General features: G+C 34.8%; 1 protein-coding gene across 1 annotated transcript in view; it reads left to right on the top strand.

Annotated features, from left to right (window-relative positions):
* LOC135226386 (uncharacterized) overlaps window positions 1-23,381 on the top strand; it is a 234,381-nt gene that overhangs the window by 192,134 nt on the left and 18,866 nt on the right. The window contains exons 11-15 of the mRNA XM_064265865.1: window positions 11-55; window positions 4,733-4,943; window positions 5,340-5,528; window positions 13,180-13,227; window positions 18,724-18,759. Coding sequence (XP_064121935.1) covers window positions 11-55; window positions 4,733-4,943; window positions 5,340-5,528; window positions 13,180-13,227; window positions 18,724-18,759 — 529 coding nt within the window. The remainder of the gene's footprint in view (window positions 1-10; window positions 56-4,732; window positions 4,944-5,339; window positions 5,529-13,179; window positions 13,228-18,723; window positions 18,760-23,381) is intronic.

The following is a 23,381-nucleotide window of genomic DNA, read 5'->3' as shown; positions in this document are numbered from 1 at the left end:
TTGCATACAGGTCCAGCGAGCTCCTAGTGGTGAATACAAGGAACTAATGGTACAGGTATTTTTAATGAATGATTTGATATTGGCCTCAATTGCACATGCCTATCTCTCTTGCACCTTTTATTTAATTGCACTTTTGATGTTTTGACACATCATATGTGAGTCGGGAGTTTGGGATGCCAGCGGAAGAAGATTCAGTAAGGGACGCCAGTCTCCAAAATTTAGACAAAGTTTGAGAACAAGAGAATGAAATCTGGAGTATATGTGGTATGTATGATATAAGAATGGAAGGTCATGAGAACTTAAAGATTCTCAAAGGAGGACAACTGAAAATATTCTCTTGAAGTATAAAAATGAAGAATTTGGTTGTAACGTGTATTATTATGTGTGTGTGTAGGGAGAAAGTTAACACAAGGTTTACTTAATTACATATTCCAACCGAAGTTGTCACTTAGCAAATGAATTTGTGTACATTAATACATACCATGGATGGAGTGCTGGAAAAATTATTGCCAAAAGGAGTCTTTAATATAGAGCAGAGCTATGCTACCCATTAAATACAGTTTTATGTCATTTTATTTTTTGTAACAGAAATATCAAGCTCAATTAGTTTTGTTGTTGTGACTGAGAAATGCAACTGCTTTACACAATCAACCTGTAGGAAATAAGTTACATAAGGTATTGGGCTTTATGTAATGATATTTCCTACTGATTAAAGATAAGTTTTAAGTTATCATAGAAAAGAATCCTAACTTTGTTATTAGGGACCAAAAAACATTTGTCAGATAGTGAAATAATTATTGGCCAAGTTAAAAGGTAAACAACATTAAGTCCTGAATATTCTAATTGCCGTATACTTGAAAATCATTTTAATCTTATCACAGGAAATGAGCCTCAGTGCTTTTGTTTTCTGTTTTTCCCATTTCTAAAAATTAATGTACGAGGAAATTTGTAATATGCAGCCAAGTTTTATTGATTTTATTTTATTCTGAAATGAAGTGCATTTTGGCAAATGCTATCAGAACATCCCAGACTCCCAGTTCATAAACTTTTTTTTTTTTTCCGTCTTGAAGCTTCACCTTTACTTTTCTTTCAGTGTAGTACGTAACAGATTTCAGAACTCTTTCATCTTTTCTATTTATTATTTACAAATTGCAAACTCTTATTACAGTGTCTTCTGTCATTGCAATGCAAAGTTATCTTGAAGGGAAAATGCAAGGTTTTTAATATTACTAAGTTGTTAGGCTTCTGTAAAGAGTTGTGTATAAAGTCACATACTTATTGAAAAATGCAAGTTTCCTTTTTTAATTTTGATGGTTCACAGATAGAAATTGCTTACATATGCTTTAATACCAATTATGGCAAATAAACAAAGTACTGTACTGAGTAGATCATGAAATGAGCAGAGCAATTGTTAGAATGAGGGTGAGACATCTTCTTGGCATTTTCTTTGAAATAGTAGAGGGGATGATGTGAACGAGTAATTCCCAAACAAGTAAAAAGTATGTATCCATCATACAAATTACAAACCCTATACAGTTATGTATGTATGGCCACTCATTTGAAAGACCAGGGTTGGTCCCAATGTGAGTCAGAAATTTATTTCTGTGAAATATGTTCTCATGTGTTCATTATTTGAAGGGGTAATTCAATTTAAATTCTACTGATTGACTCATTGCGTGGTTAGGAATTTTGGTAAAATAGCTTTTTTTCTCTTTTTTTTTTTTATTACTACTACTACTACTACTACTACTACTACCCTGGAGAATTACCATGAAGGTTGGCCAGAAAACCTTTCTTGCTACTTCCTCACCCACATCTATAAGTTTTTTTTTTTTTTTTTTTAAATGCAAGAGAAGACTTTTTTTTAAAAAAATAGTGATGAGAAACAAGTGAACTTTGAAGCATGGATCATCCACTGCAGTTCTGTACACTTAGGGCATTCAGAAGAGTAAGATAGTGCATACAAATGTCATGGAGAGAAATTATGGTAAAGATGAATCCTTCATCTATAAGTTAGTTTTGCAAGTAAACTTACTCATTTATTGAAAGGAATGTAATACAATATTGTCAGCATATTTTATTTGAGTGTCCTAGTTTTCAACAATAATAAATGGCAGTCAAAGAATTTGGGCTCAGTAGTGTGGCTTGATGTAACAGTTGTGCCTAACTCACAGGATTTGAGTCCCAAACAGGGTTTATACATTCATACATGCACACACAGTCAATCATGGCTGTGTTCATCTCATGATAGCTAAGCTACGTTAAGTGATACTGGCCCTCTGGGTTGCTACTGCTTGTTATAAGTGAACAGGGAAGGGAAATCTTCCTCTGCTCCCCTCCTCCCCATGATTGGCACAGATCTCTAGGTCTCAGACAGAGGAGCAGAGTGAGTGTTTCACCATATGGAACGGAGATTCCCTTCTTACGGATGTCTCACCCATCTTTAAACTGTTGCTCTACTTATACAGTATTGAAATTTAGCTGTTCACCACAATGAATCAGACACAATGGTATAAGCCTTATATGGTGGGACTATATCTGTGAGACATGGTAGAATCATTTTGGACTTTTTACTGAAAATAACCTGTAAAGCAAATTTTATTGAAGTCTTAGAATTTTTATTTAGTGTTTTCTTAGGATTCTTTTTTTATATAAGTGAATGGCTTATACAAAGTACAGTACGTACGTACTGACAGTTTCTGGGAGATATGTGAATGATTATGCATCTGAAGCTTCCAGTGGGAGAGATAGCACTATTAATTATTCTTGCCTCTGTTAGAAACAGTTCTATGCTATATTCTGGAGAGCACATTTTAGTGAAGGGGAATCCATATTGTAGTTGGGTGTTACAGCTGTTCATGTAATGCTCTGTAATGCTTACATTTATGTAAACTATTTTTTTCTCAATGCTCATGTTAGCTTATGACAAGCACCTGCTTGAACTGATATGCTGTTGTTTTAGCTATGCTGGCACTTCTCTACATCTCCTGAATTTGCTTTATGCTTTCTTATAACACTTTTGTCTATATCCCTGTTATCAGTCTGTATCATCTTTGAAGTTAATCTGTATGTTGTTATCTATATCCTCTTTATTACTATTATCATTATTATTGTAGATATTTGACAGGAGGAATTCTTAATGAATATAGATACGTATACAGTATATAAAAAAAGGGAGTCTCCGGTTAACAGCGGCTCTGCTTATCCTTATCAGCATTTTGGTTTTATGGCGCTTGGCTAACGATGACGTTAACCAGATTTTCTGCGCCAATAAACCACTTAACAGTGCTTATTACTGGTTAACGGTGCTGTTAAGCAAATCATAGGCACTTTCTGTGTTGTAAATGCCATTTATTTGGCTAACAGCAATTTTTGGTTACCAGCGCTCAACTGATAACCAAACTCCCCGCTGTTAACCAGGGCTGCCTATATGTATATACTACAGTAGTGAGGATAATACAGTGTTCCCCCGTATTCGCGGGGATGTGTACCTGACCCTCTGTGAAAAGCTAGAATCCAGGAATTGTTGAAAACTCCATAAAAATCCTTAAAACTGCTTATTTTGTTAGTTAAAACTCAAGAAAACCCCACTAAAAAGTTTTATAGATGTTTTTTTTAATGTTTTTATCACAAGAAGTGCATTTTATGATAAAAGTGATAAATAAAACAGGATTTTTTGGATATTTTTCATAGAAAGATATCGCAAATAGGCATTTCCGCAAATAATGGGGGGTAAATGATCCAAAGAAAAATCCGCAAACATGTGAGTCGATGAATCTGGGGTGCGCGAATACGGGGGTTCACTGTCTGTACTAAGTTGAACTATATTTGCTTGTTGGGATTTAGGAGATAAGTTTCAAGTTTTGGTAAATGTCATTGTGGATGCTACCATCAATTACTTTGGTATGAGGAGAAATCCTGTATTTTCATAGTCATTAGTACTGTATCTGTTTTGGGATGGTGTAGAAATCTCTCAATATGAATGTTAACTCATGGTCTGATTAACAGTAGTTAGATACTGTATAAGCTAATGCAGAACTTGGAAAAGATGCAAAGTAATATCTTGTAAAATTTAGGAAAGATTTTATTATTTGATTCAGGATTAATGCACTTTCATTTGGTTCAATTTTTATTCTTCAGCTGTAAAATGTAAGGCCTAACAGTAATCTGATATTAGCCTGTTAATTTTACAAATGAATTCTACATAAAGTTTCTTATTTTTTCATCACATTTTCTTCTTTAAGCATACTTATAGAGGTTTGTATCTTCAGTCAGTCGCTGAATTGTGATCAGCAGTAAAGGTTACTTCAGATGACAAAGTTTCATTTGTACAGTAGTTTTGTTAAGCTTTGAGAACTAAGAATTTATCAGACCATATACTTTGGTTCTTGCAAACTTGTGTTTATTTCAGTAGTGTCAAATTTGCGATTACAGGCCAGTAAATTGGAGAATGAATGGCATTTGCTGATATGTACTGTATAATAATAATAACTATCAGAGTTAAAGATATCAGTTAATCTCTAATACTAGCAAAATTAATCTTTATGTCTTTTGATGTCAAACTTACTTTATAGTTACACAGCACTTGCATTGTGTCATGGGATTTATTTGTACAATAAATCTTATAGCTGATAGGTTAACAGAGGATACCATTGTGGGGTGTGCTTGTATGATGGACCTAATGGCTATTAAGATTTGCAGAATATTTTCTGTCATGGAATATTCTCAACAGCCAGGTGAGGAGGACGGGTACAACGAAATACCTGTTGAAGATTTGACTGCTCTGACGACAACAGCCACCACAACCACCACGACAGTCAGTGCGAGCATAACTCAGAGTACAGCTGTTACCAACAGCGTAATCGCCCCCTCGACCACTACCACCACTGCCAGCACCACTACTACAACGAATACCGAATCAATAGATCCCTCTGATTTAGATGGTAAGAAAGTTCACTTCTTCCATTTTTCTTCCTTTCACTTAGGCACTTGTTGCGTTGATGCTAAGCATGTGTACATTTTATGTGTACTGTATATATTTGTGGTTTTATTTTGACCTTACTCTACATGAAGAAGTTTGTGATATAGTTGAAGAAGTCCAATTCATGTATCATGAGAAAGCACATTTCCTGGAATTAAGGTCTGTTTCTTTAAGCAATCATTTGTAGGATGGATGACAAAGGTACTGGCTAGTAGTCAGATGTTTAGACTTAAAAAAACACTTTTTATCTAATTTAGACAATTTACCTATAAAACAAAATGTATCAATTAATACATGTGAAATCCTTAATAAGTTTTAACCTGTACAATTTTATTAAGTTTGGTTGCTTCCCTTTCAGAACGTGGTAGAAGTAGAGGTAATCGCCGCAAACGAGATTCTTTCTTTGGTACACTAAAAAAACGATTTAGTCGATCCAAAGTACGATCCAAAAGTATGGATCCAGGGGCAAGAGACGCTTCATTGGATCGTGATCCTTCAGTTGGCCGTTCAGTCTCCATGGAAAGGGCAGCCAATGTCCGAGCCTCAGGTAAGCTGCAGCTACAGTAGTGATTACGTATTAGGATTTAAGGTTTGAAGTTGTCTGCAGTAGCTTGTTCCATGAATTTAATTAATGGTTACAAGAATTAGTATGATTTGGAGTGGCTCATTAACTTGATCCATGAGCCTAGGTGAAAAACTGGGTACTATTCTAAATGTGACTTGGAATTGAGCAATGTTTCTCATACTCATTATGCTCATCTCTAGCTTTTGTACTGTATTTTAGTAAATAGTTAACATTGTCAGCTTAGTTTTTTAGGTTAATTAGTAATAGTAGAGTAAGTATACTTTAGTATCTCTTTTTTTTCAAGATTGTTGTAAAAGGGATACGTAATAAAATTTAGGCTATAAAGCCAAGTACTGGGGCACTTTCAGCCATTCAGTGTTTAAGGGAGAGTTGAAGTGGTTTGGAAATTAAGATAAAACATTCAGAAGATAAATGCCATGAAATATATGTAGTACCATTATGTTATGAAGTTGAAACTGGAGAAAACCCAAAGTTGCACTAAGTTAGAAATTGAACAGAAAGATAGAATAAAGAAAGAAAAATTGGAAGAAAAATAAAAGGCTAAAAAATGGGTGCAGATATGGGCCAAACAGGCACTATAAGTGCCCCTGAGTAATGTCTACAGTGCACCATTGGAATTGCATTGAGGTAAATACATCCTCCATGGGAAGATTATTAAAAGACATTTTCATGATTAGCAGAACTATAAAACAAGCGTGCAATCCTAAATTAACACTACATTATTGCAGATGCTATTCTTGCCAGGAAATATACATTACATCTGTAACTTTTTCCAATTTTGGTAAGAATGGATACTAATATGTAGTAGAATGCAGCACTTTAGGCTTAATTCATTTAGCAAGAACAAATACGATAACAGCTTAAGATGATACAAATTAGCTTGACCTGTCTTTAAGAAATTTTTTCAATTGAAAGATCCACATTAGTTGTACAGTAATTTTTTTTTCTTTGAAAGGTGCTTTTGTACTTTCTGTTAGGTTTGGGGCATTGCCATTATTATTATTATTATTATTATTTTATTATTATTTTTTTTTTTTTTTTTTTTTTTTTTTTTTTGCTCTATCACAGTCCTCCTCCAATTCGACTGGGTGGTATTTATAGTGTGGGGTTCCGGGTTGCATCCTGCCTCCTTAGGAGTCCATCACTGTTCTTACTATGTGTGCCGTTTCTAGATCACACTCTCTGCATGAGTCCTGGAGCTACTTCAGCCACTAGTTTTTCTAGATTCCTTTTCAGGGATCTTGGGATCGTGCCTAGTGCTCCTATGATTATGGGTACGATTTCCACTGGCATATCCCATATCCTTCTTATTTCTATTTTCAGATCTTGATACTTATCCATTTTTTCCCTCTCTTTCTTTCTTCTTCAACTCTGGTGTCCCATGGTATTGCGACATCAATGAGTGATACTTTCTTCTTGACTTTGTCAATCAACGTCACGTCTGGTCTGTTTGCACGTATCACCCTATCCGTTCTGATACCATAGTCCCAGAGGATCTTTGCCTGGTCGTTTTTCTATCACTCCCTGAGGTTGGTGCTCGTACCATTTATTACTGCAAGGTAGCTGATGTTTCTTGCACAGGCTCCAGTGGAGGGCTTTTGCTACTGAATCATGCCTCTTTTTGTACTGGTTCTGTGCAAGTGCCGGGCATTCACTTGCTATGTGGTTTATGGTTTCATTTTTCGTATTGCACTTCCTACATATGGGAGAGATGTTATTTCCGTCTATCGTACTTTGAACATATCTGGTTCTTAGGGCCTGATCTTGTGCCGCTGTTATCATTCCTTCAGTTTCCTTCTTTAGCTCTCCCCTCTGTAGCCATTGCCAATTGTCATCGCTGGCTAGTTCTTTAGTCTGTCTCATGTATTGTCCGTGCATTGGTTTGTTGTGCCAGTCCTCTGTTCTTTCTGTCTTTCTCCTGTCTCTGTATATTTCTGGGTCTTCGTCTACTTTTATTAGTCCTTCTTCCCATGCACTCTTTAGCCACTGTCTTCACTTGTTTTCAGATATTGCCCCAGTGCTCTGTTTTTCGATGTTAACGCAGTCCTCTATACTTAGTAGTCCTCTCCCTCCTTCCTTTCGTGTTATGTATAGTCTGTCCGTATTTGCTCTTGGGTGTAGTGCTTTGTGTATTGTCATATGTTTCCTGGTTTTCTGATCTATGCTGCGGAGTTCTGCCTTCGTCCATTCCACTATTCCTGCACTGTATCTGATTACTGGCACGCCCATGTGTTTATGGCTTTTATCATATTTCCGGCATATTATTATTATTTTTTATTATATTATTATATTATTTTTTTTTTTTTTTTTTTTTTTTTTGCTCTATCACAGTCCTCCAATTCGACTGGGTGGTATTTATAGTGTGGGGTTCCGGGTTGCATCCTGCCTCCTTAGGAGTCCATCACTCTTCTTACTATGTGTGCCGTTTCTAGGATCACACTCTTCTGCATGAGTCCTGGAGCTACTTCAGCCTCTAGTTTTTCTAGATTCCTTTTCAGGGATCTTGGGATCGTGCCTAGTGCTCCTATGATTATGGGTACGATTTCCACTGGCATATCCCATATCCTTCTTATTTCTATTTTCAGATCTTGATACTTATCCAATTTTTCCCTCTCTTTCTCTTCAACTCTGGTATCCCATGGTATTGCGACATCAATGAGTGATACTTTCTTCTTGACCTTGTCAATCAACGTCACGTCTGGTCTGTTTGCACGTATCACCCTATCCGTTCTGATACCATAGTCCCAGAGGATCTTTGCCTGATCGTTTTCTATCACTCCTTCAGGTTGGTGCTCGTACCACTTATTACTGCAAGGTAGCTGATGTTTCTTGCACAGGCTCCAGTGGAGGGCTTTTGCTACTGAATCATGCCTCTTTTTGTACTGGTTCTGTGCAAGTGCCAGGCATTCACTTGCTATGTGGTTTATGGTTTCACTTTTCGTATTGCACTTCCTACTATGGGAGAGATGTTATTTCCGTCTATCGTACTTTGAACATATCTGGTTCTTAGGGGCCTGATCTTGTGCCGCTTGTTATCATTCCTTCAGTTTCCTTCTTTAGCTCTCCCCTCTGTAGCCATTGCCAATTGTCATCGCTGGCTAGTTCTTTAGTCTGTCTCATGTATTGTCCGTGCATTGGTTTGTTGTGTCCAGTCCTCTGTTCTTTCTGTCTTTCTCCTGTCTCTGTATATTCTGGGTCTTCGTCTGCTTTTATTTGTCCTTCTTCCCATGCACTCTTTAGCCACTCGTCTTCACTGGTTTTCAGGTATTGCCCCAGTGCTCTGTTTTCGATGTTGACGCAGTCCTCTATACTTAGTAGTCCTCTCCCTCCTTCCTTTCGTGTTATGTATAGTCTGTCCGTATTTGCTCTTGGGTGTAGTGCTTTGTGTATTGTCATATGTTTCCTGGTTTTCTGATCTATGCTGCGGAGTTCTGCCTTCGTCCATTCCACTATTCCTGCGCTGTATCTGATTACTGCACTGCCCATGTGTTTATGGCTTTTATCATATTTCCGGCGTTGAGTTTTGACTTGAGTATCGCCTTGAGTCTCTGCATATATTCTTTTCCTGATCGTGTCCTTCATCTCTTGGTGTTTTATATCTCCTCCTTCCATTATTCCCAGGTATTTGTATCCTGTCTCATCTATGTGTTTGATGTTGCTCCCATCTGGTAGCTTTATCCCTTCAGTTCTCGTTACTTTGCCTTTTTGTATGTTGACTAAGGCGCATTTTTCTATTCCAAACTCCATCCTGATGTCCCCAGATACAATCCTTACAGTCTGGATTAGGGTATCTATTTCCTTGATGCTCTTACCATACAGCTTGATGTCGTCCATGAAGATCTGATTATTATTATTATTATTATTATTATTATTATTATTATTATTATTATTATTATTATTATTATTATTATTATTATTATTGATTACTTTGATGGCTTAGTTGGGTTTAGAAATTATTTTCAGTTGCCAAATAATGATACCATTCATGATAACCACAGCCACAACAATTTGTGTTAAAAGAAAGTTTTATTATTATTATAACGGATTAGTTTATTTAGACCTCTGAGCCGAATGACAGCTCTTCTTGGGCTGGTTAAAAGAAATAGTTAACAGAACAGTCATGTTGATGGAAATTCACTGACCAAAATTTGGGGTTTGAGGTTTTGGTAGTGATGCCATGTGGATTATATTATATGGGAATTTGTTTTGCTTGAGCAATGTTGAAACATGAAGTGAAGTGTTATGAGTTGGCTTTCTCTGCATTATATTGAATGCACAAAACTAGTGTTGACGATTGTGATATGATGCAGAAGAGCTGAGCCCAGAAAATGAAAAAAATTACCTGGTGAATATATGCAGCTTTATTGTGCAATTATACTAAACCTGTGAATTTTTGTGTACAATTTGAGTGAATGGTCAGAAATAAGTTACTGTACCGAAATTCAAAAGATATATTCTTTTAGAAAAATTTTTCTCTTTGGAAACAAAAGACTACAGCATTTTCCATTTTGATGTTTAGCTTTTAATTCTTTTGTGTAAAAAAATCTAGAATAGTCCATTGCGTGGAAAACGTTTCATAGACAATAGCAATTAGTATAAAGTCAGTAAATGTTATTGCAGTGTGTATCAAAATGTCGGTCTTTTGCATGTACGTAATGGATGCCTGGTCACAGTTTGCCTCATATCCGTATGTGGGTCTTATTGTACTGATTTGTTGTTGCATTTTGATCTCTTGATTGCTTGTGTTTGATTCAGACTAGATTTCCCATCTTCATTTTGCTGGTTTTATGTAGAATGATTTACCTCTGGAATGGCGGGGGTGTGGGGGGGGTAGATGTTTGTCTGTGTCATCAGAATCAATCACTACCATCAGAGTATCCTTTCTAGGGCTAATATTTGATAACATATCGTAAGGGAGTAATTATCTGTATTGGCTTAGCCATCACGTGATTGTTTTGTGTTGTTATATATGTGTGTTGCGTATTGTTAGCATACCGAATGATGTGAATAGTTTGACAAGAACTCAGTGCATGGTAAAAGATATTCACCTGCCTTTACAAAGGAGTGCAAGAAGGTATCAGTTTTGTCAAGATATCTCCAGTATATGTTTTAGCATACAAGCTCTATTTACATTTGCCAAATTTACATTCAGATGATGACACCTTTAATGTATGTGCATGATAGAAGCAAAAACATGCTTTTTGGTTAGAGTTTTATGCTTAAATATTTTTCATTTTTGCTTATGTCCTTTCATGAATTATATCTCCACGTTGCATTGCAATTATTTTTATACATTTTTTTGGTCTTGTTCATTATCAAGCTGCTTCAAAACATTTAAAAAAATATTTGTCTTTCAGTCAGTTTGGTAATGCCGCTGTTTTGGATGCCGTTTGTATTGGTAAAACATATGATCATTGCCTTAATAGGGTTTATTGCTAAGATACTCAACAGAAATGGCCAACTACAAATTTACTAAAATGGGATTCTTGTTACAAAGTTTGTGGGAGCACATTTTGCTCGTTTATGCCCAGACTGACCCGAAGGTAGGATCAGAATGGAAAGTTGTAGAAAAAGCTCCATAAAGGATTTGACTGTGACCCAACAAAGCTGTATCTTCCTCCCACTTAGTTATATGAATTATGTAGCACGTATTAGAACAAGAATGTTTGCATACATAAAAAACAAAAGGTTGAATTCTAATCTGCCTTAGTTTTAAGTCGATTTAGGGAGGTAGGAAAACCTTGAATAGGGAAGAGGAGATGGAAAGTGAAGTGTGCCCCAACTCCTCTCAGGAGGCTTTGTACCAGATTAACTCGGAATCATATTACGTATGAAGATGCATTTCACCAAAAATTAGTTTTCTACAATAAAATGATCAAACAAGATTTGAAGTCAGCTATACAGTAATGTCATCTGACTATCAAATGTCATAATTATCATAACCTAAAAGGAAAAAGTTATTTAATTAAAGCTTGTAAGGCCAAGTCAGTAACAAGACAAACTTTTTTCCCTACCATTGTTTTTTAAAGATACCAGAGTCCCCAATTCATGATGGCTTTCTGTGCAATAAAGATAAGCAATTTCTATACTCCTTGCTAATGAAAAAAATTTGCAGAGGCTGGTTTAGAAAATAGGGCAGCTTAAGCTATCACTCACAACCTATGGGTTAACTATTATATGGAAAGGAACAGAGTCAGTTGGGGTTGATTATGACAGAAACTGTTAGATAGATAAAGAGGAAAGGATTTGGGGATCCGAAATTGGTATGGCACTTTGGAACTCACTGCCAGAACTTTACATCACATCACAAGAAATTAAGACACCAGCTGTATTTCAGAGATTAGATTTTCAGACTTTGTTTAAATAAGTTTTTTTTAAATTAGTATGTATTGTCAACAGAAGCCATTGCTGTATTATATCAGGTCTCCTTCTCCCTTCCCTTCCCTTCCATTACAGTATACAGTAGTACGTATATTAATTTAGGAGTGTAGCTTTACAATGCAGAAGGTAGGTGAGAGGGAAGGGAGCTGCTTATACCTTGCTTGAAAATTTGTGTTTGTTTTTAATGTAAAATTTATTTCAAATTATTATTTTTGTGTTCTTAGAGTTCATTGCCTTGCCTTTATGTATTAGTAAACAATGCTAAATTACTAGGAAGCGGAGACCAAGTTACCACACACTTTTACTTTTATAATCCTTAAAGAATGGTGCGATCTTTTGGGAATTATTACCCCAAACCTTCCTTCTGAAACAAAATCAGTGTAGATTTTAATAATATACTATAGCATCTGGTATAAAGGCATCAGGCAGTGAATTGTTAACAAAACCTTTGCGTGTAGGTGTTAGGGAATATAGTTTAGTTTGGGCAATGTGAAATGATTGAGAATGAAAACTTATGAAAAAAAGGATTTACATACACCTCATTTAAGGTGAAAAGTGGACCAATTTCTTGTGTACTGGTTGTGTGGTTACGCACTTATGTTTTGCTGCAGAAACTGCTTACAACCTTTGTTGAAATGCTTCAGCATAGCGGGTTTCCTTGCACTGAAATTTTTTAATTGATTTTGATGCTAATTCCCTGCTTGTGTGACAGAAAATACTTTATTACAACTCTTTAATTATTGCATATACAGTTTTATTCTGCTTAAACTCAAACTTGGTGCTGCTTACAAAGAGCATTGTTCCTCTCTTATACTGTAGAAGGCCTATGAACCCTAAGCACTTAGGTTGCAATTTTTCCCAACAGTAGAACTCTTGCCCTCGGCACATCTACTCTGGTAGTGATAAAGTTAGCGTGTGTATTGGCCAGTTTGTTTCACAAGCATAATCTATTTGGTATTGCAAATGATTCCGTCTTCTCCTTTTTATATTTATATAGATTGGCCTCCTGTATACAGTATCTGCATAAATTGACTGAGCTGCACCTGGAAAACTATCAGTTTTGAACTGTGTAAAGTGATAATGGCAGAAATGCAAGTGTATTGAGAGGTTGTATAATCCAAAACCTCCTGCAGGTTAGATATATTGTAAGAGGGTGTTAGTTTGAGAGACCATTTTGACAGATGAGCGTATTTGTTAACTAATGCCCATTGTGTATGTCATGACATAACAGAGGAGCAGCACGAAACTCCGCTAGTGCTTCAGGACCCCCTTTCCACAAGTGAGTGAGATGCTTTTAGTGATGAGCCATCATAGAATCACATAAGCGGTCGTGCATCTTTTAACTTTACGGTCATAGCTTATCTTAGGATTCATGAAATGAATTCACAGCACCAAGTAGTTTATTATAAGTTCATGCATTTACTGTAAGCAAAATTCCAGTCTGAGTGCTTTCTCAAAAAGAGCATGCAACAGTTTTTGTGCATGTTATACTTCTGTATTTCGTTAAATACTTTTCTTCGTTGTATCATAAGTAATTGTGAATTTATCTCCTGCTGCCACATCAGTTTGGTTTTTATACTTAAGAGTTTCAACTTATCATTCTTCGCAGTTAACTTATTCACGTACTATAGGATTTTAAGCACTATTGTATAAAAGCACAAATTCCATTTCATCAGAAAATGCTACTCAAAACTACCCTTGTAAAGTGTGCTTGTTTTCATGCACTGTACTGGCATTTCAAATGCTTGTAACTTGTATAAATGTATGAATTGTAATTTAAGGCAAGATTTACTTCAAGACTTATGTCCTTAGATGTTTCAGGCCTCAGGTACTGTATCATGATTTTCTAGGAATGTTAAGCAGTTTATGATAAGTTATTGCTTATAGTAAAATTGTACATAGTAGGTTTTGCAATGCAAAGCTCAAGGAGTAACATAATTAAAAAGAAATCATAATGCATGATCTTGTTAATGGTGAATATTGTCAATTAAAACCATGAACAGTTTTTGAGAATATGACTTGAAACAAATACTAATCATTACTCAGTTGCATGACAGATCTATACATTATTTAAACTGTGCCATTGTTAGATACAAGCTGTCACTGACAAAGCATTTCTTGCTGCCTGAATGGCACTTGCGTTGAATTCATACAATCTGTTTAAAGCAGAGATGAACAAACCAGCATACATAATGTTGAATGGGACTTTGAGAGATACAGTGCCTGAAAATCCGATCCTCATCAGTCGTTGATTCAAGCATATAAATGTTTGTTCTATCCCTGTGGAATAATTTTATCAATGCTTTGCAACTGGACATGCACACACAATCATATCACAATAGAAGACTTGCACTGGAAAGTAGCCAGTTTCTTTTGTGGGCGTTTATATTTTAGGAGCAATGTTGATGTATGTACATATCTGTTGATGCCAGTTTTCTCATGTTTAAGTTTTTCTGATAGTAACACTTAACATGGCTAGCCACACCCTCTACTAGCCTCCAACTGTTTTTTTTTTTACTATTGTCAACCCCCTCCCTGTGGTATTCATGGAGGCTAAGTGCTTTCCACATAATACTTTCCCCATCTAAAGGGATATGTTTTTTATGACAAATCTAGCCACAAAGACCATTATTGCCGTTGTTGGATCAGCATCTGCACCGCCATGAATTTTTGCTTCACTGGTCTTTACTGGGTTGATGCTTGATTCACTTGTACCAACTTTTGAGCCATCTTGGCAATGGTCAGACCAGTTTTCAGAGGATCTAAGATTTTTGTTTTCTCCCGAAGAGTTGTTATCTTATAAACTTCCTTCAATTTTGAGGGATTTTTTTACCGCTTAAATGATTTCTGGATTCAGTTTTTTTTTATTAAACATAGGCAAACATCCCAAGCAGCAAAAAAACAAAATATGAGGCATACCTACTACTCAGATAAATGTTTAACAAAGATTGATACCACTTGAGTCATACTGGCATGCAAGAGGTAATGCTAGCCCACAGGGCATATATACCTGCAAATCGCTTCATTCACTTAGATTCCACACAATAAATTCAAGTGTCCCCTTTGGAAATTCCTGTCATTTTTTCCTTATCAGATTATTTCTAGTCACATATTTTTTTATCAAATTAGTGGAGGTAAATCGAGTGTTAATAAGGGCCATATGTATTTGGAAAAGATAAGCACAAGGACAGACGTCGGTATTCATAGTTTCAGCATTTTCTCAATAATTTTGGACTTGATAATTAATATGTACCCGTCCATAAAGGTAATCCTTGTAGATATCCTGAAAATTATGCAGTATATTATATGCTGTTACAATGTCCTATCCTGTTCTTGGACTCTGCCAAAGCATTATTAATGACATGTACATATTGGTTTCAGGAGTTTTGGTATTCTTAATTAATAAGAACTCTTACAACCTATCTTCTTACTGTCTTTGAAAAAATGACAAATTAATTTGTTGTTACTACTGCATGCATCAACGAAAGTATATACATACTCTGAAATATCAGCTCTACATAAAATAGTACACAACTTGAATATTGTCTTCAAATGGAATTCTTTTTTGAACGCAAATATTTTAAATGATTTCATTTCTACCACAGTGAGATCCTTTTCATCACTTATCTGCAGGTTTCAAAACCTTATTCAGCAAAGGGTTTTGGTGTAGTTAAGAAGTATAAAATATGATTCATTGTTACAGTACTTTACAGATGCATAAAGTCTGTCATTACCCTCATGGAGAAGGACTCCAAGTAAAATGGATTTGCAGTTTTAATTTCTAAGAGACCAAAATATACTTAGTGATTAGTATTTCACTTTTAGCTAGAATAAAAAGGAATTAAATTTTTTATTGATACATTGCTTGTGCGTATGATAAAGGCAGTTGAATGATCATCTACCTGATACAGTTTGTACCGAATGGATGTGTATGTAGTGATTGTCTTGTGAAAAATGTAATTTCAGTGCAGTTGTATCCCCTGTTTTGTTTCCTTTGAAGTGAGTTCTGTGAGAGAATTTTTCATGAGCAGTGAATGATTTTTTTTAGTGACTTTATCCCTTAAATAATTATCACAGGAAATTAAGTTATCTTGTTAGCATTTTGGTTCATCTCCTTAAAGAAAGAACCTTGGTAGAGAGATGTTATTTTTGTCATCACTGCTGAAGCAGTATCATGAGGTGGGTTGAAGAGCTGTGGTTTGAATCAGCCTTGTCGATCCTGGTATCACAAGTAGTATTTGAAGGGCTTATGAATTCATTATAGGTATCAATGCAGTTAATTTAGTCTAGATTAAATCATTTTCTTTCGGCTTTTTCTTATAGGTTCATTATATGTATGGAATGAGTTCATTGCTAAGGTTTTTTGGAATTTCCCAATTAGAAATATATTTGTTTGTAATTATAATGATATCTGTCATTACAGTATCAGTACGTATAGGTTGTCAATAACCTTAGACAAGCAAAGATAAGAAATCATTATACAGTGGTCCCCCGTGAATGCGTACCAGACAACCCCCCCCCCCCCCCCCCCCCCCACACACAAATAATTGGAACCCCTATTATAACGTTTTTCAAGGTTTCAACTCATTGTTTTTTATTCATTGAATACATACCATTTATATTCTCTTCATTTTTCTGTGCAGATCGTATCAGTTTTGACCTCTATTCCATTGCAAGGTGGTTAAATACTATGTCGATTATATTTATATAGATTTTCATAGCTGGTTTAATAATTTCCCATCCATGAAGTTAGATGTGAAACTTACTGAACATTTCACTTAAAGGAGACACTATTAAGATTATCATAATATGACGATAATTATGAGTGCAAGCGCATTTCACTGATAACCAACTCAAGTGAAACATTTTTTTGTCGCTCATGTGTTGCCTCTCTGTACATGATATGGGGCTGTAATGTCTTTGGTGTCCTGTGTTTTTTAAATACTTATTGCAGATCTTTTTCAGTGGTAGTGCTCATGCTTTCTTAATTTGGAATAGCTTTGCTAATGTACTCTTTCTGTAATGTCTAATGTCTGAAGTTTTAATAGTGCATTAGTGTTTTCATAACAAGAGAGATAGAATATACTAATTCATCATCAAAAGTGTATGGATATTTTCTTGTCAGTCTTTTACTCTTGTTAGAAATATTTTAAATATGCATAATGATTGAATAGGAATACGTATAGTAATTCTTTAACTTAAGTGCTCCCAGAAAAGTTCATAGTGCTTAATGTTTTCCAGTTTTGATTATTGATGACGTAGTAGGATTAATGTGTCCGTCAGTTTAATAGCTATCATTGTTTCCTATGACGAACTAATACTGGACGGTACTTCCAGCTGCTTCCTATTTGAGTGACTTGAGTTCACCAAATAAGATGTTCAACTCACAACAAGTAAACTACCATCTTGGTAATCTCCTTCAAGTTTCAAGAAACTGTTTCCTTTTGTTTTTCTCCCTAAGTTTTCAGCATTACCTTAGGTCAAGGAAAGCTACTCACTAAGGATGAATAGAAACTGGCCTCATGAAAGGACTGAGTATGTATTAAAAAGTACACAGTTCCACCTTTTTATTGGTAGTTTTGGAATAATGAATGCCCACCCTACTGGTTATGAAAGATACCTCAGAATTAAGGTCCTCTTTCTGCCATTGGTTTTGGGTCCATAATGATCACTACCATTTAGCTAAGGCCACTTATGTTTGGCCTTGATGTGACTATTTTGATAGCGTCTCTGTAGAGGATGGCAAAGGAGCTAGGGAAATATATACATTTGCAAATATTTATGTAGATAGAAAGAGCAGTCATGTCAAATTAATTCTTTTAATGTTTTCATAACCTTTTATTTTTTACTGACATTTTATGAGAAGTATTAACCTTTTGCCTTTAGAGTACTTTGAATTATCATACTTTGTTGTTTTTAACATTACATACAACCCTGTTGTGTTTTATACCTGTTATGATTTGATTAACTTTGTAGATGTGCTAACTTGATTCCTTATCTGATCATTTGAATGAATTTTTGCTGCCATGGTTCCTAACCTTGTAATCTTTTCAATGTAGACTTTTAGCAATAAATCACGATACAGTACTGTGAGAATATTTCAAAGATTTATCAGTGCTGACTGTTACAGTTTTGTAATATGTCACCAAAAAACAGTCATTTGTTAAGAATTTTCTGCAATGGGAGGAAGTATATTAAGAGCAGATATTTGTTATAAGAGATGAATACATGCAGTTTATAGATCAGCTAACTACTCTTAAAAGTCATTGGTACTTTCAGTACCTGTCACACCATTGGAAATCATATGGAAGTAAAATAATGTTATCCTGGCATAATTTTCACAAATGTGGCTTTAAATTTATAATTGATATTGTTTCAAATTTTATTTCACAATTCTTATGAGCTTTGTTTAAGTAGGTAAACGTACATCTGTTTAGTGTTGTTATGTTGTGACATTTCATATATTTTAAAACAAATCTTTTCATACTAGACTTCTTGTTTTGCTTGATAATTAAGTCTTTCAATTTTAGACGTGTGGATTAACGTATTTTGTCCAAGCCAATGAAAATCTCACTCCTGACTGCCTGCATCCACTGAATCCACATTTTTATAATTCAATACTGTATTGTGGTTTTTCATATAGATGTTGTCAGTGCTATATATTGTTTGTTAGCCATCTTTTTTTACAGCAAAAGTCTGCCATAACTAGCATAACCATGGTTTAATTTCCTAACCCTTTTGACTAATTTTCTTGCTCTTTTATGCAACTCCTCAGCTCCTGCCCACTACCTCTATCTTTTACACTCCCAACGTAAGTAATGGTGCTATGATTGGTTTGTCATTGATCTTGGATAAACTACACTATGACAGTAATTGTTATCTAGTCTTGTTAGTGTTAATCTGATTTTTCTTGTATACCATACATTAACTTGATTTGTTAATATGTATTCAGTTCATAGGTACGATATAGTGTTCTTTTAATTTGCAAGTTATTCTTCACGAATTGTTTATGTTACTATGGAACATCGTTTTTAGCCTTTATCACTCGACCTGTAGTCTTAGAAGTCGGTAGATATTCACTGAAGCCTTGATTGTTAATAATTTTATGTAGTACTGTGTGTAAGCAATGAGGCAAAGAGGGAAAAATCTTTTAAGTTCATACTTTTACAGAATCAGAGTGCCTGTGACTGTATGGCTCATTGTGGGTATTTTAGAATCAAAAGTAGAACTTGTTATTAAAGTTCATTTTGATTCATGTTTACATTACTGTAGTACTTGAAAAGTAACAAAAAGAAAAATGTATCTAAATTCTCCATTAAAGTGCCCTTTGAGGCAGGCATCTTCTAGAATTATGATAGATATATAAACTCAGGTAAAAAAGAAAAATGAGAATTATGAGAGGTGTGAGGTAGTTAGCAAGCAGATTTATAATAAATTGTGCCTAGATTTTTTTTTTTTTTTTTTTTTTTTACAAAATCCTTGCCTTATGAAAGCAGTACAGTAACAACTTCAAAATATAGAGCTGTAACTGAATATTAGAATTTCCTGCAATACCTCTTTCATCTGCAGAAATTTAGGGATTGTAGTATAGTATACGTACCTTAAACATTTGATTTTGTGAGCAGGCATTTCAGAAAAAGCTACCATATAGATTAGGCAAGGATGATTCATACTGTCAGAGTGGAAAAAAAATCCTGCATTTATATTGTTCCTCAAGCAATAAACACCTGTACTATTACATTAACCTGTTTTAGGGTACTCGAGATTTTAACATAATTAAAAAGAGAGAGAGAGAAAATCAGAATCCAAGGACAGTTTTGGTATGTTTTATGTTCTCAGCCTCTACTTTGAAAGAATGATGAGCTCTCATTCATTGTATTTCTTATGGATTTCTTTTGCAAATTAGCAAGACATTTTTTGGAGCTATTGTTTCCTATACATAGCATCATTTTTAGTTGGAATTCTTAGGTTTTAGGGCTAATCTGATTCATAACACATGAAAATTGAAGTGTCTCAAAATGCTGTGCCCATTTTAGGTATCTATCCATGTTACTTAAGTTTCATCAGTTATATTCAGCAGTATCTGAAGGTAGTTGACCAAATCATATGTTAAGACTCTGCCTGAATCACCCACTTCAGACATTAATGCTAACGGACAATATTGTATTGTACCACATTATCAAAGCTAGTTCATAACATCTAAAACACCTAATTCTTCTTTTGTTGATTCCAGTACAGGGCAATTAATTTAATTACTCCATTTGCAAGCACATATTAGACATTACTTGCTGTATAATACATATTTGGTTTTAGAACAGTTTTCAAAATCTATAATGATGCATCAGTTTACATTTTGCTACAGGTGTCCAAATCTTGAAGTTTAGACCTCAAATAAGTTTTTAAATACTACTTGTATTAAATACCTCCAATTTTAGCGACTATTCAAAATTTTCAGTGGTTGCTTCTTTTCTTTGTACATCAGGTATATTTTTTATTACACCATTCAACAAGTGCAGTGTCTTTCTGGGGGCAGGGGGTGGGATTCACTCCTAATCTGATCTAATACTTTGATGAAACATTACATCCATTTCACTCTTATTTGTGTACCACTACCTCTGCTCCTATATACTCATGGTACAGGGTAAATGCATTCTATTCTAAGGAAGTTTACACACATTTTCAGGATAGACAATTGGTTCTCATGCCCTAGATCAGGTTATGATTGATTTAGTGCATGGTTAATTGCTAGATACAGAGTAGAAAGTAAAGTAGAAAATTAGTAAGTAGCAAGAAAACAATTGTTAAGAACTAAAATTTTGCACCTAACAAGCACTTCTTTTATTTAATCATTTAATGACAAATAATTCCATAAAAGAATTATCCTTTAGTCATACATATCTTCAATTACTGTACTACTATATACTGTTTGGGGATGTCACAAGTCCTCTCAAGGTGTCTTCAACTGTATCACCCAGCTAATTGGGTGTATCTTTTACTTTCCTGTCATTCTTGCCCATATCCACTTATTAATCAACTCCTTTTCCCTCTCTGTGGATGTTTTGGCTTGGTGAGTTATAACATATTTCTCTTTGCAAGTTTTTCCTCCTAAAATTGCTCTTGCTAAGATTTCTATACCACTTGACAAAAATATTGTAGTTTTGCATCGGCTGATTTATATTGCTGTTGCTAAGACAGTTTCACTGGGATACGGAAAATGCATGTTTTATTTGCCTTTTTTTATACTGAACAGCCTGTGATGGCACAGACAAGGTTTCTGATACTGGAGTCATATCCATGTCTAAGCAGAAATTGATTCGGGGCATCCCTCGCTGTCTCAGCACTACCAAAGCTATTGACTGGTGTCAAAGCTTGATCATTGGCAAACATGATGGATGTATTAGAATACCTTAAACACCCATTATCAGTCTTCTGTAGTCACAGCTGCATTGCTTTGATCATACCAATGTCAGCCTGGCCAGTTTTGCGTTTCTTATGAAAAGACGCCAAAACCACAAGCGCCCTGGTGTCAGTTTGCACTGTGGCACTTTTAGTATTGAATGAAGTATCACCTACCTATCCTGATAATGCTGAGTTTTTGTATGATTGCCATTTACGTATCACAAATGTGGCCACAGGGACCCTAAGCAGACACAGTTTGCTTGTGCTTTCAGCCAGCTCTGCTTTTACCGAAGTTGAATATACTTTGTATCTTAAAACTTGTTCAAGTTTCCGAAAATACCATTGCTGCATGAAGTACAATATGTACAGGTATAATATACGTATATGGAACTGTTGTATATAACAAAATGCTTTACATGCTTCCATTTTTATTTATAATTTATAGAGACTGTATAGTAGTATATATATACATACTTCAACGTTTCGAAGCCGTAAACCATAACATAATGCATACGTATATAGTATGTATCATGTTGATCTGGCTGTATTTACGAAATGAAATTTAACTCAGTAACAAGAGTTGTGTCTCTTTGGCAATTGTGTAAAGCTCATTTCCCAGGCTAGTAACAAAATTTAAGTTAGAAGCGACATTACATAGTTTAAACAAGCTTTTCTTATTTGTGGCTGATACAGCTTTATTGAGAAAAATTTTAACTTTTGGGTAAAATATTTACATTAATAACACTGATTTCCTACGAAACAGCTCTTATCTCTCTGCTTTCTTCTCTCTTACAATGATACTTGTTATCCGGTTGCCTAATCTTGTTTGAACAAATCACAGATTTGTGTACTGGGAGATGTCTGCTTGTTTTCTTATATAGTGTTATATTTTAAATTGAGATTAGAATTTGCCATAAGTATTACTGGTAATTGTTACCCATTTCATCCATTTTAATTCTCCAAAAGTCAGTTGGTCATTAAAGGTTAATAAAGTAAGGGTATGATTACCAACTTGTATATTTACGGTAATTATAAGAATCAGTAGTGTGTACAGTGTATTTAGAAGATTGCTTCGATCTGTTGTAGAAGAGCTCATCTTTTTCCCAGAAAACTAAATAGGTTCTTATCATTCACACAAAAGTTTCATGATAAAACAAAGCTTTCAAAAGTAACTACTGGATAGTCTGTGGTTATTGGTTATGACGAGCCTATTCTCACAGTTTCTGCTTCTTCCTACTTGCATGAGGATTAGTGCATTTGCATAGTGAGCAGCAGCTTTGTCCATTTGCAGTATCAAGAGTAATAGTTTGTTATAAGAAACATAGTATACATACTATGTTTTGTGTATACTGTAGTTATAATAGTTTTTTCCAGCTTTTTTATGGTATGTGGTGCCTGTTTTTACAAAAAATATTTTTAAAAATGAAGTTTTGGAATTTTATATAGAATGTGACGCTAGCAGGAATACTTTTCTAGCAACAGAAATAATGCAGTTATGCTGATTATGCTATAGTAATGAGTTCTATTAAGGTACTACAGATTTTGGTCAATACCATAATTAAATGACTGTATTTTTCATATTAGTACCAACCTCCAACATTACACATCAGCAGAAAGTAGTGTTTGGATTATTAGCCTTTAGCTGTATCTCATCTAAAAATCTTTTAGATTTAGTCAAAGTTACCTCAAAACACTAGGAAGAGTTTCAGTAAATTGGAAGGGAACCTGATTTCAATTGCTTTTGGTTTTGTGTGACAAGAACCTTTCAGTTGACAAGACAAATATTTAATGGCGTGCACCCTCTGTTAGTTTAGTATGAGTTAATAATTTAACAATAAACGACAACTTAGTATAGTAACTTTAGATTCAGGTATCAGGAAAAAGAATAACTTGCGCATAAATGTTTACAAATAAAAGCTTTTTTTTTTTTTTTATTGTCTGTGATAAGCACTGTATGTATTGTGTACAATAGAATTTATTTCAAATACGATTCAGTAATTTAATTTTCTACATGCAGACTACCTATTGACTTCT

The sequence above is a fragment of the Macrobrachium nipponense genome, chromosome 14 (assembly GCF_015104395.2).
Source record: "Macrobrachium nipponense isolate FS-2020 chromosome 14, ASM1510439v2, whole genome shotgun sequence".
In the NCBI taxonomy this organism is placed as follows: domain Eukaryota; kingdom Metazoa; phylum Arthropoda; class Malacostraca; order Decapoda; family Palaemonidae; genus Macrobrachium; species Macrobrachium nipponense.
Note: the sequence above shows the minus strand (reverse complement) of the source record. Positions and strands in the feature narration are given on the sequence as shown.